At 37.9% G+C, this 22,557-nt stretch overlaps 1 protein-coding gene across 1 annotated transcript in view; it reads right to left on the bottom strand.

Moving 5' to 3' along the window:
• Nucleotides 1-10,738: 10,738 nt before the first annotated feature.
• The window catches only part of SYT16 (synaptotagmin 16), a 277,720-nt gene continuing 265,901 nt past the window's right edge, over nucleotides 10,739-22,557 (bottom strand). Inside the window, exon 7 of the mRNA XM_043472245.1 lies at nucleotides 10,739-15,838. Within this exon, the coding sequence (XP_043328180.1) occupies nucleotides 15,525-15,838 (314 nt within the window). The 3' untranslated portion in view covers nucleotides 10,739-15,524. The remainder of the gene's footprint in view (nucleotides 15,839-22,557) is intronic.

Below are 22,557 nucleotides of genomic sequence, written 5' to 3'. Positions count from 1 at the left end.
AATCCCTATCAAGCTACCAACAGTATTCTTCACAGAACTAGAACAAATAATTTCACAATTTGTATGGAAATACAAAAAACCTCAAATAGCCAAAGCAATCTTAAGAAAGAAGAATAGAACTGGAGGAATCAACCTGCCTGACTTCAGGCTCTACTACAAAGCCACAGTCATCAAGAAAGTATGGTATTGGCACAAAGACAAAAATATAGATCAATGGAACAAAATAGAAAGCCCAGAGATAAATCCACATACCTATGGACACCTTATCTTCGACAAACAAGGTAAGAATATACAGCGGAAAAAAAGACAACCTCTTTAACAAGTGGTGCTGGGAAAACTGGTCAACCACTTGTAAAAGAATGAAACGAACACTTTCTAACACCATACACAAAAATAAACTCAAAATGGATTAAAGATCTAAATGTAAGACCAGAAACTGTAAAACTCCTAGAGGAGAACATAGGCAAAACAGTCTCCAACATAAATCACAGCAAGATCCTCTATGACCCACCTCCCAGAATATTGGAAGTAAAAGCAAAAATAAACAAATTGGACCTAATTAAACTTAAAAGCTTTTGCGCAACAAAGGAAACTATAAGCAAGGTGAAAAGACAGCCTTCAGAATGGGAGAAAATAATAGCAAATGAAGAAACAAAGTAGAATTCTTAATCAGCATGTAATGATCTAGTGCCACCATAGGTTAGGAAGAACTTTAGCAACCTAAGAAATGAGCTTGTAGTTAGGAATCTTTCCTTAAATAATCATGGCTACCACAACATTTGAGATAATTTTTCTAAAGAAAAGATAAAAAACTAAGTGTGCTAAATGCTATCTAGAAGATTCTCACTAAATTGATTCATTTTCCTGTATGCACAAATAAATGACAATTCCAAGCCTTCTTAAATGTAAGTGGAGCCAAGTGACTAGTCCTGGTCAGTGGACAGAAAAGTAGAGATTGCCACCACTTAGCCTAACTCCTTAAAGAGATTTGATTCCCACGCTTTTTCTTCCCCCTGTATTTGCATGACTGAATAAATAAATATTCCTCTAGAGGCTCTAAGGATTCTGAGATGGACCTCAATCCCTAAAGTGCTAAGATAGCAAGCTGTATGGACAAGAACATCTTAATGAGAAATAAACGTTTATATTACTAATTCATGGACGGTTTGGTTTATTATAACACATAGCATTAATCCCCTCAACTAACACAGTATGCAAAATGGTAAAAATAAAATTTTCCTGAAACATCTATAGATTTTTTCCATTTTCTTTTTTGGTTTGGGGGATGTCAGTGGCGTTTTTTACTGCTGTGGAGGTGTCTGTTCATAACAGCTCTGTTCCCTCTACTTCTGGCTTGCTGCATCTGAGCCTTGTAAACTTATCAGAACTGTCTATACATAGAAGGGAGAGGACTCTGGAAGAGGGCCTCTCAGATGAGTAATTCCCCACACATTCCATTTGTACAGGAATGCCTACATTTTTCTCAGAATCCTCCTCAGATGAAATTAAGTTATTTCAGGTGATCTTTATATTTATAGAGCTCCTTGTGCTGTGTGCTAAGTCACTTTGGTCATGTCCAACACTTTGCAACCCTTAGGCTGTAGCCCAACAGGCTACAGAATCCTCTGTCCATGGGATTCTCCAGGCAAGAATACTGGAATGGGTTGCCATGCCCTTCTCTAGAGGATCTTCTGAAACCAGGGATCAAACTCACATCTCTCATGTCATTGGCCGGCAGGTTCTTTACCACAAGCACCACCTGGGAAGTCCACAGAGTTCCTTGCATGTGTGCTAAGTTGCTTTAGTTGTGTCTGACTAAAGCCCACCAGGCTTCTCTCACTTACCTAATATTCTTAATTTAAATTCAGTGCTTTAAGCTAGCATTTGAGTCAATATATACTGATTTGTATCTGTGTTCCACATAAAAGCCTACCTCACATAAAAGCCTACCTCACCCTAAAACCAAAATAAATTATATGGGTCATAAATGTAATGCTTATAGTTCTAGTATATCTATGTCTGAAGTTGGTATGATTTTGGAGTTAATGTTTTTTGTATATGCTAAAATAAGCAATATCATTCAGGCCCATAAAATTTGCATGTTGATGCTGCAAAACTGTATCTTTTTTAAAGATGCAAAAATTTCACACGTATGCATAGAAGCCATCTGCTTAAACTTTATTGATAAGACCAGTAGCAGCAGTTTTACAAAATTGGAATGGTTTTCAGTTTTGAACTAATGTGAGTTCAGTGGCAGCAGACATTTTGTACAAACTGGGGCTAATGCTTCTTCTATGTTTTTGTTTTAAACAAAAAGCAATTAGAATTTATCCTCATGCATTTAAATATCTAATACAGAAATAGTTTTTAGCCTGCATAAAATATGCTTCCAACATCACTGTGAGACTGAACATCTGCCTTAAGGATTATTTGTACATGAAAAACAGTATAATTCTTCCAATCACAAACTTATTCTTTATCACAGGTAAACCATTTTATATTTTCTAACATAGTTTCAAATGGTATTTCTAATATAAGAGTATTAATCTTGAATAGAGTATCAACATTGAATATTTCACTAGCTTGCCCAGTTAAAACATAAGATATAACAGTGCAATAATAATACATTAAAACCATTGTTATGAAATCTTGAACATTACAAAAGGTAGAAAGGTAATCTAGTTAACCTGAACTGTTAAAAAATTTCTAAACCTTTTCCTAAACACTATTCACTGATAGAATTTAGTAGTTTTAGAAATGGGGTAGGTCATTACATTCTATAGCTGTTTGTCCTGGTAACAGCTAGAATACATTCATGCTTCTTAAATAGGAGACACCATAAGTCAATAAGTCATACTGTGAGAAACACGAGGACACCTACATGGAATGTTCTGAACATTTTCAGAAGTTTCTAAAATGAGAGTTCAACCTTTCAGGAGAAAAAAATAATTTGTTTTTCTCTTAAATCTCTGTACCACCCAGAGATTGATTCTCTGCTGGAAAATTGAGAAAATGTGACAGCAGCTGGATCTGAAAAGGCCCATGAAGCAATGGGAAAGGTTTGGGACAGCTCCTACCTTACAACCAGCAAGTCTGGCCCTGCACAACAATTTGCCCAGGTAGTGACTTAGAAATCTAAAGGAGGACCAGCTTTTATATTACACCATATCATAATAAACTTTCCCACAAGTGAAATCCATGAAACTAATAACCAGCATTCACAACCACCAAAAAGACAGGACAGCCTGGTACATATAAATAACTCATTGAAGTAAACACAGGAAAGAAAAGGTACAGGTTTACAATATTAATACATCTCCATCATCCAGCTGTGAACAGAACAGAAATACAAAACACACTCCCTACTAAGAATAGTGTGTTCCATGCAGGGTAGCACAATCTCCCCAAAACAGTTACATATGTTAAAAATGAATGAATCATTCACATTTTTTCATGCAAGTTCCTCAAGAACACCCATCAAAAGTTGAGATATAAAGGAAAACCAATAAAATATTTTAAAACAACAGAGTTGCACACAGTATGCATATGGTAAAACATAAATGTGTGAATGTGAACAACTGTTTCAGATGCCATATGAAGACCAAAAAAAATTAAGAGTCAAATTTATCTTGTACTGTGAATACAAAATATTGCTATGAAATCTTGGATGTACCTTGAAAGTATTTCTTTTAATCTTTACTTCCTTCTGAGAGATAATAAATGCTATTTAGGAAGAAAATGATTTTGTGGATGAGGACAGTCACTTGAGAGGAGAGAGATGAAGCAGAAGACTGCTTCAAAAGAAAAAATAATATAGATTGAGGGACCTTTTTTGATGGGGGAAGAATCTTTCCAAATACTGTATTCAAATCCCATTTTGTGAAAAAAAAATGCTATTTAATACTTTCCTTGTTCTTGACCTAAATCAAACCCTTTATGATTATACAGTGGAAGTGCCAAATAGATTCTGATAGACAGAGTGCCTAAAGAACTATGGACAGAGGTTCGTGACATTTTACAGGAGGCAGTGATCAAACATCCCCAAGAAAAAGAAATGCAAAAAGGCAAAATGGTTGTCTGAGGAGGCCTTACAAATAGCTGAGAAAAGAAGAGAAGCTAAAGGCAAAGGAGAAAAGGCAAGATATACCCATCTGAAAGCAGAGTTCCAAAGAATAGTAAGGAGAGATAAGAAAGCCTTCCTCAGTGATCAGTGCAAAGAAATAGAGGAAAACAATAGAATAGGAAAGACTAGATATCTCTTCAAGAAAATTAGAGATACCAAGGGAACATTTCATGCAAAGATGGGCACAATAAAGGACAGAAATGGTATGGACCTAATAGAAGCAGAAGATATTAAGAAGAGGTGGCAAGAATACACAGAAGAACTATACAAAAAAGACCTTAATGACCCAGATAACCACGATGGTGTGATCACTCACCTAGAGCCAGATATCCTGGAGTCGAAGTTAAGTGGGTCTTATGAAGCATCACTAAGAAGACAGCGTATTAAAAAACAGAGACATTACTTTGCTGACAAAGGTCTGTCTAGTCAAAGTTATCGTTTTTCTAGTAGTCACGTATGGATGTGAGAGTTGGACCATAAAGAAAGCTGAGCACTGAAGAATTGATGCTTTTGATCTGTGGCATCAGAGAAGATTCATGAGAGTCTCTTGGACTGCAAGGAGATCCAACCAGTCAATTCTAAAGGAAATCAATCTTGACTATTCATTGGAAGGACTGATGCTGAAACTCCAATACATTGGCCACCTGATGCAAAGAACTGACACATTGGAAAAGACCCTGATGCTGGGAAAGATTGAAGGCAGGAGAAGGGGACGACAGAGGATGAGATGGTTGGATGGCATCACTGACTCAATGGACATGAGTTTCAGCAAGCTTTGGGAGTTGGTGACGGACAGGAAAGCCCAGCATGCTGCAGTCCATGGGGTCGCAAGGAGTTGGACATGACTGAGTGACTGAACTGAACTTGTTCTTGAAGTTAAAATGTTCTTAAAAAATCAAAAAGGTCTGTGTTCAACTCAAAGATTGGCAAGCCTACTGAGAAGATATGTTTGTGATTTGTTCTGTGGTCAGGTGTCTGAGCAAAAGAATTAGAACCTAATACCTTATTTTTAACTTCTCAGAGACAAAATGACTAAAGACCATTCCAACTATAACTTTTAGTCAAATTACTAACATTCTATGAATATAGCTTAATGATTGGCAAAGATTTAAAAGCATCAATTACTTCAATGTAAGTAAGAATCGATTTACCTTAAAAAATAATGAAACATCTCACAGTCTTCACAAACTCTTAAATCTGAGAACTATTTCTTCATCTGTTTGTCAGACCTATGGCCCTGGCACACAGTATGGACTCAGAGTGTTTGTCATATTAATGAAGGAATGAATGAAATGTATTCTTATAACAACCTGGCAAAAATAAGTAAAATGAGTATTATCCTTCCCATCTGACAGCTGCAAAACCAAAGGCTTATAGAAATTGTGACCTGATAGTCATTTTATAGCTCATTAAAGGAAGACTTGATACCAGAACAGAGCCCTCATTAATTTTAACCTAATCCAATATTCTTTCTACAACCATACCATCTCTGCAATAATGCCTAGTTCCACAGGTTGCTGCAGCTACAAAGCAAAGGGCAGTTACTACACATATAAATGACATCAAAATATTCCCCAGATATTGATCATCAGTCAGGCTTCTCCCTTCACCCAGTTTGATTATCAGTGTTATCACCCCACCACCCCTACTTGCTTGGTCAGCCTATGCATTATTAGAGCACGCCCTTCTATTCAGCATTCAGAGCTCCTGTATGATCCGGATGCTTACATACCACTTTCGGCTAATTTGTACAATTGACTATGACAGGGCATGATCACAAAGCTTCCTTTCTCTTGGCAGCAGTGGTAGAGACGTAAAGACATATAAACTAATAACAGAAAGTGGTTTTCTGTCATGAATCAGTAATAATGTAATTAGCACTTTTATCAGTGTATATTTAAATCATTGCTCAACAACAAAAATACCACAGTGTCTCTGAATTCAGGGATTATATTCTCAGAGCCTTTGGAATTTTCTCTGATTAGCCTTTGGAACTCCTCTCTCCATTAGACTCTAATGGAGTAAGGAAAGGCTTACATATGTTAACATAGATGATAAAACTATGTGGTTTTTAATGAACCGTCTCCTCAAATGTAAAATAAACTCAGTTTCACATGGGTGAAATTGATCCCAGATTGTAAGTTGCTATATTTTATTTGATGAATCATATGAATTAATACATCTATTATTGGATTCAGATCAGACACATTAACAAACTGTAACATAGCAATTAGAACTGCAAATAAAGTTAAATAGATAATAAACAAACTGGTACATGCAGACAATGGTATATTATTACTCAGCACTAAAAAAAAAATGAGCTATCAAGACATGAAAAGACATAGAGGAAACTTAAATCCATGTTACTAAATGAAAGAAGCCAATCTGAAAAGACCACACACTGCATAATTCCAACCATATGACATTCTGGGAAAAGCAAAACTATGAAGACAGTAAAAAGATCACTGATTGCCAAGGATTATCAAGGAGGGGTGAATAAGCAAAACACAAAAGATTTTTAGGTTTGAGAAACATCCAGGAGTGAACCCTAATGTAAATTATGGACTTCGGGAGGTAAGGATATGTTGATGTAGTTTCATCAGTAGTAAGAGATGTACCGATCCTAGTGTGGGAGGCTGATAGTGGAGGTGGGTGTGCAAGTGTGGGGAGAAGGGAGTGTATAGGAACTCTGCACTTTTGCTCAATTCTGCTGTGAATTTAAAACTGCTAAAAAAAAATTGATTATTTTTAAAAAAGTAAATAGATCACAAAGACCATCATGTTTCTTACCCAAAAAATAGAGGTCAAATCTTATTTCAACAGATATTTTTATAGACATTTCTGTCACAATAAAGTATGCAAATACTTTACAAACTTAATAATAGAATCTTCAATAAAATTTAAAATTCTGGAAAAGACTCTGTTTCATAATATTAATACTAAATTTTAACTTATAGCTGCATTATTTTGGTGATATAATAAAAGATTGCATTATATTTGGGGGTAGTTGTAAATTAATAAACATTATCATGTCCATAAGGAAATGTGGCAAAATTAGTAAGCTTTGCTGAAGGTGCCAGCTATAAAGAACTTGACAAACTCTTGAGAGACATGTATTCCTAGAAAGTGAATATATTATGTAGAATAAATTACATGAAAATATTCTTTTAGTGCACATTTTCTTCACCGATCAGAGTTTTTATTGGCAGCTGTCTGATATATTTTCCCAAACATCTAGGTCTTATTAAATAAGAGATGTGAACTTTTCTATTATGGACCATCAACTAAGCAACACTAGAAAACTGTCTTCAGTAAGAATTTCTAGGCCACCAAACATTCTGACTTAACTTGCATGAATTGAGACATGTTTAATATTTATTTGAGATAAATTTTTATTATAAGAATTATAAGCAATAAATCCACTGTAAAAATTCCTATTTTTGTCTTCTGTTATAAAATTGAAGGCATTAAAAGTTAGATTCACACTGATTTTACATGGTTTGAGACTAGAAAACAATTATTGGTCCCTCGGCCAATATAAGGACACCCCCAATGTTGATCTTTATCCATTTCATAGGATGCCCCACATGTGTTTAATGTGTATAATATCTAAGACAAATTTTCATCAAAAGAAACAGAGGAACATAGGCATCTTTGTTTATACTGTCACCCCTTTATCTGGCAGCCAGTATCACTAGTTTACTTTTTCAAAAGTAAAAGGTAGCAATGCCTTTCAACTATTAAATCACTGAGCTTATAAAAACCGTGTCACATGTGTTTGCACAGATCTAGCATTCCACGGTCTAACTTACTGCTTGCAAAGGGCATTCCATATTCCATTCTAAAAATAAAATATATTAAATAACCAAATTCTATCTCATGTTATAACTCACTTCATTAGTGGAATGGGAGCTGTATTTCCTTCTTCTGAGGCTAAAACATATCTGTCTATTTCAAAGGGAAGCATAGACTAACAATCAATGTATTTATTCCTCAAATAGAGGCAGAGTAATAATTTCCACTTTCCTTAAATCTTCTCCCTTTCAATGGGAAAAGGGAGGTGTGAGAGAAGAGACCATTACAGAAATACAGTAACTCAAAATTAAAGGATAATCAAAGATCTTAGTGTATACCTAGAGATCTTATCAGAATCTAGTAAAATAAATAAGTATAAATGAAAATGATTGAGCTCAAGTTGTTTTACTCACCTGCTGTTTTTCAGCTCCTTAGCCCAGAGTCTGGGATATAACATACCTACTATCCTTTGAATGAATAAATTATATATAAACTAAAACAATAAAATAGAGAAAGTAGATACTTTAAGGGGAAATGAAACAAAAGTACTCCAGAAGTATGGTGAGATCAATAGGAAGACAGCCTTCTCACAATCTTTAAAGTGAAACTGGGAATACTGTCACTTGAAGGCATGACGTAAAAGCTCCCATGGAGACACCTGAAGGCAGCAATCATGAGCAATGCAGAGTTGGGAGCATGGTTTTATTCTACAGTGTCCTAGGCTTCCATGCCTGCATCTGAGTTTGTTCTCTAAAACCTCAAGCTGTTTTATCAGGTTCCACAGTGGCTATAAATACAGCTGATTATTGTCTGTGTGTCTAGGATACTGCTTCATAACCCGAGGGAAACAAAAACAGTCAAAGCACCCCAGGAGAGGAAACTCACCTGGAGCCTGCAAGCATCCTCAAAGTAACCTAAACAAAGCCCGAGCAGGAACTCCCTGGAGAAAGCCTTCTATGATGCAGAGAAAAATCAATGTGGAAAAATGACCAAAGGGGAAGAGGGCAGACCTGGAGTGTTGTTATTGTTGATCCCGTTTGCAGGTTATGTGTACAATATCAGGGCTCAGAAGGAACTTCAGAAAGACTGTCTTTCTGGGTGCCCTGCTGTTCTCCTTTAGTCAGAATCCACCACTCATGCAGATGTTTCTATTTCAAAAGACTTCCAAAAGTGATGATTCTGTGATCTCTCCAATGTAACCAAGGCCTGCTCCAAGTCTCAGACTTCCTACATGTTTCTTCCAATAAATTGAATCAATACATGTCACCTCTTTCCAATAACTCAAAGCAAGGTATTTGACTTCTGTGGTACATAACGAGACTAATTGAACAACTGTATGCTGGTAAGCACTGTTATTTATATTGTGACTAATTGCTTCAAAGCGTAGTCACCTCACTCATAAAAAATTTTAAGTCTTGTGTTATCCCAAAGAGCATGGTGCCACAGACAAGGAAATCCAAAGAATACATTATGAATTAGCACAAAACCCCCTTTATATCATTCTCCTTACAGCTCAGTTAAACTCTCTTGACTTAAAGCTCTGACTCTGTCCACATGTCAAAAGAGAGGTGGTGAGTGGTCCTCTTGGTAAGCACTCTACAGCCTGGATAACCGTTCCTAGAAATCACCCCTCAGCCTTCTCAATACTCAGCCAACCCCTTTACCTTCCCTACATGCTGAATTACTCCCAACTAAAACCCCTAAGCTAAGGAATTCTCCAGTCTCTTCATGTTTCTCCTTAACTGAGAATAGTAGGACGTGAGTCAACACTTTAGCAACTTCGGAAATGTGGTCTCATACATTCTCATCTCAGAACCCTGTTCAGTTTAAATCCACTAGTATGTGCGACTTGTTCATGGCACCTGGTTGTGCTCAATATGAGGACTGAGAGTCCACAAAGGCTCTTCTAAGTTCTTTGAAAACTACTGGAGGACAACAGAGCACATTTTCTATTACATCAACAAGGCACTCTTGAAAACCACTTAAAAAGGACTTAATATCAACCCTGATAAAATTCCTTTCTTTATGGTCTCTGAAGGGAAACAGAGATTAATCACTGGTCCTGACTATTACCTCCCAGTCAAACAGCTAAATGTAAATAGCTGCATCATTAGATCATTAAATTTTTTTTTTTTTTTACCTATAAGGATATAAAGAAAATTGAATGCCAAAGAATTGATGCTTTTGAACTGTGGTGTTGAAGAAGACTCTTGAGAGTCCCTTGGACTGCAAGGAGATCCAACCAGTCCATCCTAAAGGAGATCAGTCCTGGGTGTTCATTGGAAGGACTGATGTTGAAGCTGAAACTCCAATACTTTGGCCACCTGATGCGAAGAGCTGACTGATCGGAAAAGACCCTGATGCTGGGAAAGATTGAGGGCAGGAGGAGAAGGGGACGACAGAGGATGAGATGGTTGGATGGCATCACCAACTCGATGGAAATGGGTTTGGGTAAACTCCAGGAGTTTGTGATGGACAGGGAGGCCTGGTGTCCTGTGGTTCACGGGGTCACAAAGAGTCGGATATGACTGAGCAACTGAACTGAACTGAAGGATATAATATGGATATAAGAGCTCCCAAAAAGAATGTTTTCCATTTTGAAAAGAGTGTCAGTAGTGTTAGTTGCTCAGTCGCGTCCAACTCTTTGTGACCCCATGGACTATAGCCGCCAGGCTCTTCTGTCCATAGAATTCTGCAGACAAGAATACTGGAGTGAGCTGCCATTCCCTTCTCCAGGGGATCTTCCCCACCCAGGGAATGAACCCAGGTCTCCTGCATTGCAGGCAGAGACTTTACCATCTGAGCCAGCAGGGAAGCCAAAATGTGTCAGTATGCGTGTGTTAGTTGCTCAGTCATGTCTGACTCTTTGCAACCCCATGGACTGTAGCCTACCAGGCTCCTCTATAGTGCCACACTATTTATTTTACTTTTCAGATTAAAGCTGAAATAGGTACTCAAGTTGCCACCTTTATCAACTCCTTTGATAGGAACAAGGTGCTCTGTCCACATATGAGCAGTAGAGAAGAGCTGGGTGTGAGGAGAGGTCTTGAGTGTGATTTATCAAGATGTACATACAAGCACCAGAGTGGATAAACTGGTCATTATACAATTATAAATTGGTCAGGATTTGGTCATTATACATCATTTAGGGATTTATTAAGACTTAATTTCTTCCACACACTAGGTTTATTGCAGTTGAGGTTGTCCCAAATGCAGACTAGCTTCGTGTAGTGTTACTGGTATAGCGGTGAACATAGCTGCCTTCCAGACTAGCTTCACCTGCCTACCCTTTTTAAAGTATCTGCAAATTGTTCTTAGTGCTTATCTAGCATTACTATTACTTTCACTAGAAACAGAAACAAATCTTAAATGCAGTTTTAAGCATGATCGTGAGAAGGGAACATTGAATGGTTACTATATGCCCCTCTCTATATTGTTATTTCATTATCAAAAAAAAAAAAAAAGACCTTTTGAGGTAGGTATTATTTCCATCTTCCAGTTGAATAAGCAGGGTCACAATGTGGCTAAGAAATTTTCTTAGGGCCACACAGTAGGCAGAGTTTATTTAAAACCAGACTAGGGCCACAGCCTGTGCCAACTTCTCTGAATTGTTTAGACCAATTTCATTCACCCCATCTCTTTCCTAGAATTCCACAAGTTGTGAAAAATTATAGTTAAATTAAAATGGCTTTTCATTTATATTAGTTTATTTTTCTTGCATATATGTAATAGATGCTGATGGTATCTACCATATTTATCCTTTAATTCTTCCATACTCATGCTATATCATTTGTTTCTTTTATAACTTTCCCTGGTTTTTCTTTTTGGAATGAACAGTTTCTAATACAATAAAAATACTTTGGCCATTTCAGGATTATCTATCATTTGTTTTCCCTGTGGATCAAATAGAATGGGATGGTCTTTAGCCACAGTTTAGGCAAAGGTTAGAGGAGAGGCCACATGTAATTTCTAGTCCTGTTTCTTCATCATTAAAGGACATGGTGCTTGCTTTTGGTTTTATGTCATCTACAAATAATCCTTTCATTTCACTTTTCTGATCTTCATGTCTTGAATACTAAGCTCTCTGCTGCAAACAGATAACCAGGCTTTGGAGGAACCCTTAGTTCCACAGTCCTTGCTAAGCCATCAATTTAATCAATTCAATGGCTATCAGAGAAGCATTTTCACTTAACCTGATGGGAGTTCCAACTTAAATAATGCATTACTTGAAAGGAAAGAGTTTTGGTTGTCAGATAAGACCATGCGGTACAACCAGGATGCAAAATATAGTGACTGAGAAGTGTTAACAATCTGTTAAATATTGTGAGTGCTACATGTTACAAAGGCAGAGGTTGTGTTTCAGGCTGTAGCACCATGGAGAATACCAACGTTTGAGGTCAATCTGTTACTGTCATGAAAGTTGAGGCAGAGTGAACAGTGCCTATAGTGAGCAACAACGTAGTACCATGCTTTCTTTTTCTCTTCTCATCTCCCATCATGGCGAGGATTCTTTCTGCAACTTTGTACAGGTGGAATGTCAAGTCTATTACATCCAAAGACGGTACAAGCTCTTTTTCTATTAAGAGAGATAAGACTTCCCCCTTCACAGTTAAACAACAGCAGCAAAAAGAGGGTCTAAAACAACTGTGCATCACACTGGGAGCCAGTGAAGGAGAGAAGTGAGAGCAGGTGCTCGGCTGCCTGGTGAATGGCCCATTTAAAAATTCAACAATAGTCAAAGGGGTGCAGGGTACACAAGAGCCACCTCCGTGGTTGGGGAAACGAGCACTTCCCAATTCAGTGTTAACTCATGCCCTGAAAGAAGCCACACTGTAAATCACATTTCCATAAACCTCCTGCATCATTTACCTTCCAAAATAATATTTTATAAGCATTCTCATAGAAAGAACTACACAAACAACAAATTCTAGTGCTGCTTCAGTTTCATATGTCACTATGAGATATTAATTATTAGCTAGATAAAATAGGCAAAAGCAGCTTTAACATAGCAGAGCCAATGAATTATCTTTCATAACTCTTTTGAAAAGCAAATGTAGATATAAAAGCTCAAGTAAAAAACACGTTAAGTGCATTGTGTCTAGACTCTGCCAAGAAAACAAGCAAATTTAAGTGCACAAAATGAAGATTTTACTAAACCAGAATTTCAAATCAACGTAAAAAAATTCAGCCTCATATTTTAATGTGTCTTGTCATTAGCATTTTATATTTATACAAGCTTTAGGGTGAATGTGGCTGGATATTCAAGACGTACATGCATCCTACATGGTGAATAGCACCAACATAGCAAAATTATTCAAGTGAAAAATGCTTTTCAGGTATCCCTCCCCTTAAGATTTCTGTAAACTCTACCATAAGCAGACTATGAGAAAAAAGATCAAGCACACAAAGATATTTCACTATATCAGAAGAAAACCTTAGAAATGGTGGGTCAAGGCAGCAGAAAAATGAAGTATAGGTGATTATTGGGTACCATAAGACTAAGGATGAGGCAAACATAGAGCAGGAAAATATGAGGAGGAAAAATCCAGGCCCGTCTGTACAATACATGCAGATTTTTTTCAAATGTAAATTTTAAAGTGAATGCTGCTTTTATGTCACTGGATAAAGGAAAGCATAACAAGGCTGCTCTGCTTCCCCTTAAGCACAAGCGCATAAAGAGAGTAAAGGATGTGAAAAGCCAGTTCTTTGTGCCACTACTTAATCAATTGCACTCAGTTCTACTCAATGACACAGCCACAGTGCAAAGACCACTCAGCAGTTAATGGATATGATGTTGGAAAAGCACTTTGAGGTCTTCCAAAGCAAGGTAGGGGGAAAACCCAATGGAACATGGTTTCACTACTTGTTCACAATAACTGAGCAGCATTATGTACAGAACTCCCATGACCTGAAAAGAAAGTAAGATATTCATTTATTTTTCTAATTCTGATTCTTCCATAGGAAATCACTTCTTTCCAAAGCTTGAAATTGGAGTCGAGTTATCCTGTGTCCTAGTCTGGGCTTGTCAGGATAACCATTACAGGCTGTAAGGAATAAATATGTGCTTCAAGTGCTACAGCCTACGTTTACAATCTGTCAAAATGCAGAGCTGAGGAGGAGTTATGTGTTTTTAACTGTATACATCCATCACTAGCTATCATTCTTCCCACAGACAGTGAAAAGTCAACAATGAAACATAAAAGCTAAAAATAAGTGACAGCAATTGCTCAGAAGAGCTGCACATGGGGCTCAGTGTTACACGTACACACATTCCTTCCCTTTTTTATGACTGCCAATTTAAAGTAATTGAAATTAAGGGCTCAGACCTAAGAAAATAAACATGCAATGCACAATAATGTAAAAGTCAGGCAGAAGTAAAATTTCATGCTCATAAACACATGATCAGTGTTCTAAATGGTATGTGACCAGAATGCAAGTGGTGACTAATATATGTTGCTGCAAATACCACAAAAAATGACAAGTATAGGCACTTCAAATGCTCAAAGAAGAATTAGCGTCATCCCTCACAAACTGAAAATATTCTTCATTCATGTTATAACATGTTCATTTCTAAATATCAATCAAATCAACATTTATTAAAGACCTATTGTATGCAATGCACTATGCTTTGATGGTCAAAACTATTGCATTAAAAATATGGTTTACATGCAAGTGCACAATCAAAATATATGTATGGGTGAGTATATTGTATTGTATTGAGTATATTCTGAATCTAGGAGATCACTAGATTCAGAAAAATCAATACACCCCTGACTTAAATAGGTTTTTTTGGTTTTCTTCTCATTCTATAAGAATTTGTCAGGTAAGAAAAACAGCATAAAAACCTTGAAAGTTTTAACTTTGAAATCTTACATGCTCAAAAGGAGACAAGTTGGCTTGTAACAGTAGTTTTCTAATTCTTTTTCAGATTCAAAATGGTTCACCTAACCAAATCTCATAGGAAACCACAATATATAAGATAAAAAGAGCTATTTAATTCATACAAATTTGCTTTATAAGTACAAGTTTATAACATTTATTTGTTAGTCAAATAAATGAAGGTTTTTTTTAATAAAGAGAAAAATGTGAAATGGGGGATTATGGATGACAGCTACATTCTTTTATGATACTTGGGGTCAGATTTATTTCTGTATTTTGAAGTGTTTTGCACCATATTAAGGAAATTCTCATTCCTACACACAAGTGGTTTACAAATTGTAACTTTTAACAGCACTCTTACTGTTAAATCTCAAGGAGCAAAGGAAGCCAGAGAAGCTTCATTCCAGAGCCTGAACCAAAACTCAATAACCTACTAACACAAATTAACTTATCATCATTCATCTCAACCATGATGACATTTCCCATAAAGTATACTCGACAGCACACATCTGGGCTTTTTTTTTAAATTATAGTATTTAAATCTAAATCAAACCTTTGAGAAACTCAAAAATCCTCCCACCCTCACAAGGTCTTAGGGGTTAGTAAAATTCAATCCCTTCTTACAGCCTGTCTGTAAAAAGCCTGCCAGCAAGCACTGAGTTGATTATCAGTAATCGAAACACGTATCACCAGGGTGGGTACAGCCCACAAACACCTCTTGCCAAACCTAGGATTCAAGCAGCATGTGCCACCTGCAGACCTGCTGCCCTTTGTTCTCCTTCATTTCCCCCCAGTGGTCTCGCTCCTCCTCTCCACTGCTGTTTTGACCCAAAGCAATCCAACCAATCACCTCTTTACGCTTCATGGTACGCCTGTTATACACAGAAATCATCAGTGTGACATCAGACAGCTGAAAGAGCGCCACCTGGAAAACAAAGGTCTCCTTATAGACGGGATTGGGCTGACCACGTCGGATCGACGTCTTGCAGCGAGACATCTCTTGACCCACAGAATTGAAGAGAAAGAGCTTTCCGTATGTATCTAAGAAAGAAACAATGGAAATGAGAAAACATCAGTGCCTTCCGTTTTGCTAGTTTAATTGCAATATCTACATGGGCAGTATATTTTTCCTTTTTAACATACTGAGCAGCATCTTTAGACTTGGAACTTGCTGTTGGACTAACACAAGGGCTTCTCTGGTTACTCAGTCAGTAAAGAATCTGCCTGCAATGCAGGAAATCTGGGTTCGATCCCTGAGTTGGGAAGATCCCCTGGAGAAGGGAATGGCAACCCACTCCAGTATTCTTGCCTGGAGAATTCCATGGACAGAGGAACCTGGTGGGCTACAGTCCATGGGGTTGCAAAGAGTCAGACATGACTGAACGACTGTCACACACACAACACACATCTTACATGAACTCTTCAGGAAAGGGATGATTACCTTTAACACTTAATGTTTCATGTGGCCCACCATGGGATACCATGCTGATGTTCACTGGAAGGTCTACACGTGCAGGGGTGTGTATGTGCAAAGGCATGTGTGCAGTGGTATTTATGGACATGCACATTCTTCATCCATATTTTATTTATGTAACAATATATATACATTTTGCTCTATGTGTTTTTCTTTTCATTGTCAAAGTACTACTTATGCCTAAAGAGTCTCTTCTTTTCTCACTCTCTGTGTATTCTTTGGACCATCTCATCCACTCAATGACAACTGCCAGATCTGTATCTCTGACCTAGACTTCCCTTCCAAGCTCAAAATCCAATGGAATACCACATTGTTTCTTGTAAAATCCCATCTCACACATATCATATCTCCCTTTCAAAAACTAGCTGTTTTAGTGTCCCCCAACTCTCTGAATGTAGCATCATCTGCTCAAGTCCCAAATCAGAACTCAGGACCACATTTTTGACCAGACTGGCTTCCTTACCCCTAGTCCAGCTGATCAGTCACCAAGTTCTGTTGATTCTGCCTCCACAACAGCTCCCAAATCCATCCCCTTTCTTCCCTCCCAATGCTGCTGAGCTCTTGATGTATACTGTCAGCTCAGGTCCCAACCTCTCCCACTTGCATTACTGCATGTTTCTTTGCTGATGTCCAGTCACTGGATTGACAAATCCCATAGTCAAAGGTCTGTATAGTCAAAGCTTTGGATTTTCAAGTAGTCATGTATGAATGTGAGAGTTGGACCATAAAGTCCTGAATATTCACTGGAAGGACTGATGCTGAAGCTGAAGCTCCAGTACTTTGGCCACCTGATGCAAAGAGCTGACTCATTAGAAAAGACCCTGATGCTGGGAATGACTGAAGGCAGGGGGAAAAGGGGACAACAGAGGACGAGATGGTTGGATTTGGCATCACAAACTCAATGGATATGAGTTTGAGTAAGCTCCGGAAGATGGCAAATGACAGGGAGGCCTGGCATGCTGCAGTCCACGGGGTCTCAGAGTCAGGCACAACTGAGCAACTGAACAACGACAATAGTCAGAGGGGTCTTTATAAAGTACAGATCTGGTTGTATCACTCTCACTAATAAACAAAGACTAAACCCTCAATACATCCCACTAGTCTCAGGATAAAAAACTAAACTTCTCAGCATAGACTACACACCCTGACCCTTTAATCTTCCAGTTTCATTGTGCATCACCATTGCCTTTAGACCCTGCATCCCCACTCCACTGAACTACCTTCATCCCTCCATCCCACCCTGCTCCTCTTTCTCTTTCACCTCTGCATATGTTATACATGCCCTGACATCCCAAATGATACCCACCTTTCAGTTCAGTTCAGTCGCTCAGTCATGTCCGACTCTTTGCAACCCCATGGACTGCAGCACACCAGGCCTCCCTGTCCATCACCAACTCCAGGAGTTTACTCAAACTCATGTCCATTGAGTCAGTGATGCCATCCAATCACCTCATCCTCTGTCATTCATTAGTTTGATTTGGACGTCACTTTATCCAAGAATCTTGGATGACCACTTTCCCCCATGCTGACCATCTGCAGGCTCCATCAAAATCTAATTTTAGCCTCTCTCAGCACTCATTACCCAGTATTTCCATCGCCTGCTTACTTGTCTTCAAAACTGTCAGTTCCCAGATGGGAGAAAGAGAGATTGCCCTATTAACCATTGTACCCCCATGCCTGGTATAATGCCTACCATGTGGTAGACACTCAATAAATATTAAATATTTTGTAATGAATGTTTGTGACCATCCAGGAGGCTCAACTTTCTGTTTTCTTTTGGACTTGTTTTCAAATTTGCAAAATGGAGCTAAACCCCTCATTTTACAACCCCTGCACTAGAATGCCATCAGACAGTTACTAGCATCATAGGTTTAGTCATTTATAGAAAGTAAGTACTAACATAGTCTATTACTTTTGCTAAAACTCCTGAATGGATAATTATTAAAAATTATATCTTAAGACAATAATATTTTTACTAAAATCATGTAATGTATCAATATCTTGACTTTCTCTTAACTACAACTTTTACCACTAATTTATATGTGTTTTATCCTTTTAAAAAAATTCTATGTTTTGGTGTTTCCCAAATTTTATCATTTTGTACATTCTGTTCAATATGGGCTAAATGCCGATTTGTGTTTACTGCTCACTTTCCCACCTAACAACCAGTCAAACTTTTTAAAGTGTAAACCCAGATCCCTGTAATTTATCGTTCTCTACAAAGGCACTGTAAGATAGGAAACAAATTACAACCTGCAGTTTTCTTTCTTTGTTGATCTTTTTCTATTCCGGTTTGATGTGTTATTTTATGCACTTATCTGCTGAGAAACACAAGGTGTGAAATTGCACTTCAGGTGTGAAAACACTTTTCTGTCTCAGAAACAGGGCTCTCCACTCTTCAAACTGCTCTATGGAAAAAGCTGTCAGCAAACTGACAATAAGGGAGTGAACTTGTGTTTCCGCAGCCGTACAGCTACACAATTCCTGGAGGAAAAGTTCAATCAAGTCACCAAACTGATCTGGCAATTCTGCTGCCAGTTATGGCAGTGGGAATTGAATTAATCTTGCAAACAAAGACTTGCTCATTTCACAAAGAGAGCAATCTCCAGCTTTCTCCCAGTCAGATTATTTTCTAATTACAAGAAAGGCTATTTACAACCAAACCACCATCACTGAAGCTGAATTGTAAGTGTATGACAAAAGGGGGAAATAATAAAAGTATAAACGATCCAGTCTGAGGACATCTAACCAGAAGAGAAATGCCGACTGTTCCAGCTCAAAAGGGAACCTTTTATTCACAGTAATCATATGCTTACTTTTTAGCTATCCAGAGCTATGACCAGAAAATTCTGCTTGTGAGGAATAGTGAGGAATAAGGTTGGAGTGTTTGGGGGTTCAATGAGCATCAGTCAGACTGGAAGAGAAAGGGTCAAGTAAATACGCAGCTTTACTGAGCTGTTTTAATTCTTTGGAATTGATAGTGTAATACTTGCTGTAGAGCACCACCAAGCAGTATTTTATCTTCTGTTGATGATTCAGACACCCCTCAGTGTCTCTAACAACATAAAACCATCATCAAAAGGCTGAATGGGTCAAAATCCCCTGGTAGTTCTGGATGCTGTCCTCCTGACTCAGCCTGTTAAATGTGTCATGGTTCACTGTCACTTTCTCCACAATGAAGACACCACATGAACCAAAAAAAAAAAAAAAATTATAACAGCAAAATTTCCATTTTTCCATTTATAAAGCATATTTCCATTTTATCATGGCATAAACCTATGTCATTTGGGATTCAGATGTCATCTTTTCAAAGAAACAATGCAATACCACAAAAGTTAGTTACACAGCTCATAGAAAACAGCTGCCCGACAAATGATGGTCTGTCATTTGTAACAGACTTAGCCTTGGGGTGGGGATGGGGCACTACGATTCTCTGGGCAAAGGAAAGGAATTTGGTCATTTAACCTCTCCTTAGCTTCTAATGTGCTACTCCACGTTCAAGGTCAGGAGGGGCGGCCAGAAGACACCCCTCGTCCAAGGTAAGGAGCAGCAGCTACACTTTGCTGGAGCAGCCGTGAAGAGATAACCCACGTCCAAGGTAACAGAAACCCAAGTAAGACAGCAGGTGTTGTGAGAGGCATCAGAGGGCAGACACACTAAAACCATAATCATAGAAAACTAGCCAATCTGATCACACAGACCACAGTCTAACTCAATAAAACTAAGCCATGCCATGTGGGGCCACCCAAGACGGTAGGATCATGGGGGAGAGGTCTGACAGAATGTGGTCCACCGGAGAAGGGAATGGCAAACCACTTCAGTATTCTTGCCTTGAGAACCCCATGAACAGTATGAGAAGGCAAAATGATAGGATACTGAAAGAGGAACTCCCCAAGTCTGTAGGCACCCAATATGCTGCTGGAGATCAGTGGAGAAATAACTCCAGAAAGAATGAAGGGATGGAGTCAAAGCAAAAACAATACCTAGTTGTGGATGTGACTGGTGATAGAAGCAAGGTCCGATGCTGTAAAGAGCACTATTGCATAGGAACGTGGAATGTTAGGTCCATGAATCAAGGCAAATTGGAAGTGGTCAAACAGGAGATGGCATGAGTGAATGTCGACATTCTAGTAATCAGCAAACTAAAAAGGAAAGGAATGGGTGAATTTAACTCAGACGACCATTATATCGACTACTGTGGGCAGGAATCCTTTAGAAGAAATGGAGTAGCCTTCATAGTCAACAAAACAGTCCAAAATACAGTACTTGGATGCAATCTCAAAAACTACAGAATGAGAATGATCTCTGTTCGTTTCCAAGGCATTGTTCATTGGCAGGACTGATGCTGAAGCTGAAACTCCAATACTTTGGCCACCTCATGTGAAGAGTTGACTCGTTGGAAAAGACCCTGATGCTGGGAGGGATTGGGGGCAGGAGGAGAAGGGGATAACAGAGGATGAGATGGCTGGATGGCATCACCGACTTGATGGGCATGAGTTTGAGTAAACTCTGTGAGTTTGTGATGGACAGGGAGGCCTGGCATGCTGTGATTCATGGGGTCTCAAAGAGTCGGACATGACTGAGCTACTGAACTGAACTGAACTGAACTAGCTTCTAATGTATTCATAATTATAAAACACCCTCAATATACATAAGAGAGAATAATATTAATACTACCCATACTTAAGTACCAATCATGGATACATGCTTAGTCACTTTAGTCGTGTCCAACTCTTTGCGACCCTATGGATGGTGGCCTGCCAGGCTCCTCTGTCCATGGGATTCTCCAGGCAAGAATACTGGAGTGGTTGCCATGCCCTCCTCCAGGGGATCTTCCTGACCCAGGAATTGAATCTGCGTCTCTTACTTCTCCTGCATTGGCAGGTGTGGTCTTTACCACTAGCATACCTGGGCAGTCTCATTTGATATTCAGCATTTTTCATATTTACTATTGACCTTTCTGGTTGATATTTAGGAAATAAAATATAATTGAAGATCCTTAAGTATCCCTCCTACATCCTGTTTGGTTTCCTCTCTCTCTACAGGTAATTTCTCTCCTGGATTTGGAATTCATCAACTTTATGTGTATTTCTGAACTTTCACTATAAAAGTAGCTGTAAATAAAGCTATCCAGAATATATTTTAAATTATTTCACACATTTTAGAGTATTTAGCATTTTACTGTATGTCCTCCCAAAGCTTGTCTTCTTTTGCATTCAGCATTAACTTTTTTATATTACATATATTGTTATATACACCTATGATTCATTTAAGTGTGAATAGTGTTCTAGTATATTAATAAACCACAAATAGCTTACTGATTAATTAATGACATTTGTTTTTAATAACCAAGAATTGAAAAGATTTCAGTGAACACTTCGGTATTTTATATCATACCAACATTTGAGAATTTCTCTAGTACAGCCCTGTGAGTGGATTATTGACTCTTTATAAATTCTAGAGACAAAATCTTGTTATTTTTATTGTTAATACCTTCTCCATGCCTGTGATTTATCCATTTACTATGTGTATAGTAACTTTTGCAGTTTAAATGCTTTACATTCTTGTGGAGTCAGATTTATCAGTGTTTTCCTTTTCAGTCGACACATTAAAAAATTGTTTAAGAAATCCTATCCAAACTCAATGGTCTTCAACATTCCTTCTATGAGTCTTAAGAATTTGTTTTTCAATCTGATCTTTAATCCACCTAAGATTGATTTTGTATGTGGTGTGAGGTAGGGATCTAATTATTTTCCCAAATCAGAAGCATTATACATTAAATAGCCCATTATCTTCCAGTTGACTTGTAATACAATGTTGATCAGATATCAAGCATCTAGCTTTAGTGTCCTTCCCTTAACTTGATATTTATTATCATCCTTTTAGAATATGTCTTGATATCTGTTAGGAAGAATCCTTATATCATCTTTTTAAAAATTTAGTTATCCCAACTTCTTTCTTTAACTGGTTCTTGCATATGAATTTGAGAATCAGTCAGTCAAGTCCTTTTTAAAAAAAAAAATCTGTGGGGATTTTGATTGGGATTGCACCAGATATAAATTTGAGGAAAGCTATTATTTTCACAATATAGATTATTCTGACCAATAAACACGTTCATCTATCTATTTAGTTTTATTTTGTGTATTTCAAAAAGTGTTGTGATTTTTAAATAATTTTCTTCAGTTCAGTTCAGTCACTCGGTCGTGTCTAACTCTCTGCGACCCCATGAACCACAGCACGCCAGGCCTCCCTGTCCATCACCAACTCCCGGAGTCCACCCAAACCA

The sequence above is a fragment of the Cervus canadensis genome, chromosome 6, assembly GCF_019320065.1.
Source record: "Cervus canadensis isolate Bull #8, Minnesota chromosome 6, ASM1932006v1, whole genome shotgun sequence".
Lineage (NCBI taxonomy): Eukaryota > Metazoa > Chordata > Mammalia > Artiodactyla > Cervidae > Cervus > Cervus canadensis.
The sequence above is the reverse complement of the archived record's forward strand: the minus strand, read 5'-3'. Positions and strand labels throughout refer to the sequence as shown.